Below are 3,059 nucleotides of genomic sequence, written 5' to 3'. Positions count from 1 at the left end.
TTCAGGAGCCAATACTGTCGAACATTTTAATTTACAGACGGACAATGGCATTATTTTAGGCATACATGGTTTGGGAACATGCTTCAGAGCCCTGAGTTTGAGGGTTCAGCGTAGTGGTGGCAAGGACTGTTTTGTAGGTGGACAAGCAAACTTGGGAGCAGAGATATGCCTGATCAAAATGGTCAAGATGCAATCTAAGCAAAAGGTGTTCAGGAGAGGAAAGAGCGTCACTTGCATCGCCTTGGGTTGTGTCTTAAGCATTTTGATCAAGCATGATCAAGCTTGCCCAACATGTTTTGATAAGAGGAGGTATGGCATCAACTCGGGAAAAAAGATATGGTAATGCCTCGCACATTTCAAAAGTCAGCGGCACATTTTCTTTCATGTTAAGAAGCTTGCTTATCGCCGTGCAACGCTGCAATGCCAGGAAGGTATGCACACGACACTGTTGCAGCACAGGTCTCATTTGTCGTCATCATGCCTCAGCACAGATGTTGTGAGCTAATGGTTTCACATTTTGTGTGCATGTTTCCTCTGTGCATTTCACTCGCAATGTCTGCGAAATCACATCACATAACTCTGCGATTGTCTTTCTAACTTAGCTGTAGTTAAAGAATACCAGGATTTAAAAGACTGCTATTAAAACCCAGTTTCAAGACATGATTCATAGATGATGGAACTAGTTCACCTCAATCAACAACTTATGCATGAAGGACGTAAAACGGAGCAAGCTGAAGTTAACCAAATATGACTCGCATACAAGGACGAAGTCTGTATTCATAAAAAAATCGTGCTTATTCACTTTGTAATTAAAGTGGCCACACTGCAAAAGACAAACATGTTGACCAGGATTGAGTTCAAAGTAAATGGCACTGTTTTCTAATCACCTATCAAAATTCTGGTACGACCACCTCTTGCATAACTGTTGAGCACCTGAACAAAACCTGTACACTCGGCAGGCTGTAAATCTCGGCCCCGCAATCATCTTTGTGGCTTAAAGTTGGAACCTAAAATGATACATACAGCAGGTAAGCTGCGCTTGCTTCGATCACACTGATGGGCCCATTGCCGGCAGCTGCTTAAATCTACATAATCTGCAAGTTTGTCCCAGTAAAAAAAAAAAAGAGATGAAGGCTCAATAGTTTTTACCAGTATAATAATCCCCATGATAAACAGTTCATATCCATACCAATTTAGATGCTTAAAAGAGAGTACGTGGACTTCCAACCAAAAAATCAATCTTCTTGAGTTTCTTTCGACCCGAGTGCTTGCCAAGTACTTTCGTTTACTCGCTCTCTCGGCTGTGCCACACATTGTGCGCATGTTTGTGGATGACAAAATGCATGCAGGTGAAAACTGAATTTCTCAAGACGTCACTGCGTTCGAAGCAACAGATTAGGCTACAATGACACAGCTCGAGCTTTCAACAAAGGCAGCAAGGGCCACTCTTAGCACAGATCGCATGAAGATTGGGGTGGCGACACCTAGTAGTTAATCACACATGCCATTCTACAGGCTGCAGATTAATCGGCTGCGCGTTGCTCAGAAGCCTCATAGATCAGACCTAGCTAACAAAGCAGAAGACGCTGGTTGCATTAACAAAGTGCAAAAAAACAAATTCAAAATTCTGTGTCAGGACATTGGTTGGGATCTACAGGCAGTCATTTTCACTGTACGTTCAGCAACTTCTTGACGGCTAGCACCACGTGAGCTTCCGTGGGCACAGATTCATGCTCGAGCGTGGCTGCGTAGGGCATCGGTACGTCCGCGCCGGTCACACGAATGACGGGGGCATCGAGGTAGTCGAACGCGGGACTTTCGATGATGCTGGCGCAGATCTCGGCCCCGACGCCAAAGTGAGGCCAACCGTTCTCTACCGTAACCAGATGGTGGGTATTCATGACGGACAACTGGATGGCCTCTACGTCCAAGGGCCGGATGCTACGAAGGTTGATGACCTCGCATTCGACGCCCTGAGTGGCGAGCTGCTTAGCGGCGTCCAGACAAGTGCCCACCGCCTTGGAGTGCGAAACCAGAGTGACGTGTTGACCTGGCCGTTCGATCTTGGCTTTGCCGATGGGCACCAGAAAGTCCTTGCTCTTTACCTCGTCGGACACTTCGAACGCGTGGCCGTACATGAGCTCGTTTTCGAGGAAGACGACGGGATCGGGGTCTCGGATGGCCGACTTGAGCAGGCCCTTGCAATCCTCCGCGCTGTAGGGCGAGATGACTTTGAGGCCCGGACAGTGGCCGTACCAGGCGGCGTAGCACTGCGAGTGCTGGGCGGCTACTCCGGCCGCGTTGCCGTTGGGACCTCGGAACACGATTGGTGCCGCTATGTTTCCGGCCGACATGTAGAACGTCTTGCCGGCCGAGTTGATCACCTGATCGATGGCTTGCATGGCGAAATTGAACGTCATGAACTCGCAGATGGGCCTGAGGCCGGCGAATGCGGCGCCCACCGCGATTCCAGCGAAACCCATCTCAGTGATGGGCGTGTCAATAACCCGTTTGTCGCCGTACTTCTTCCAAAGGCCTCGGCTCACCTTGTAGGCGCCGTCGTACTGGGCGACTTCTTCGCCGATCAGGAAAACCCGCTCGTCCCGTTCCATCTCTTCGTCCATGGCCGAGTTGAGGGCATCCCGGACGGTAAGCTGTGCACATAACGCACGCGTTGTGCACAACGATCGTCGTCCGGAGGTCAGAGTTTGCAAGTTCAGCTTGAAGCTGACACCTTTGAGAACGTTGCGCATCGAAGCCATGTCGATGAACTTTTGAGTGATCAGACACAGAGTGATCGAAGCCAAGGTCGGCGTGAGGACGTGAATCGCGCGGTCACACCGGCACTAGCGGTCACTTCGTACCTCGGGATTTCCTCCGCCGAAGCTTGCCGTTCGGTGAAAAGCCCTATGATTCGCAATAATTTAAGCACGCCATCCTAAGTAAATTGACCTGAAGCGGCTACTGGAGAGGAACTTGCTACGGCGAGGACGCGACCACTCCAGTTGGGATTTCCAACTCGCTGATCGCAAGCAAATACACGACACGGCGCACACTTT

The 3,059-nt window shown here is 49.7% G+C and overlaps 1 protein-coding gene across 1 annotated transcript; it reads right to left on the bottom strand.

Moving 5' to 3' along the window:
- LOC119389767 (pyruvate dehydrogenase E1 component subunit beta, mitochondrial) lies at positions 1 to 3,059 on the bottom strand. Its single transcript, XM_037657157.2, has one exon. It carries the CDS (start codon positions 2,760 to 2,762, stop codon positions 1,668 to 1,670), a length of 1,095 nt encoding a protein of 364 aa, XP_037513085.1. The 5' UTR covers positions 2,763 to 3,059; the 3' UTR covers positions 1 to 1,667.

Source organism: Rhipicephalus sanguineus, chromosome 4 (assembly GCF_013339695.2).
Source record: "Rhipicephalus sanguineus isolate Rsan-2018 chromosome 4, BIME_Rsan_1.4, whole genome shotgun sequence".
Lineage (NCBI taxonomy): Eukaryota > Metazoa > Arthropoda > Arachnida > Ixodida > Ixodidae > Rhipicephalus > Rhipicephalus sanguineus.
This window is presented reverse-complemented; position numbering and strand designations above follow the sequence as displayed.

Coding starts and splice junctions, on each gene's coding strand:
- LOC119389767 (XM_037657157.2), bottom strand. CDS start 2,762: ATGGCTTCGATGCGCAACGTTCTCAAAGGTGTCAGCTTCAAGCTGAAC.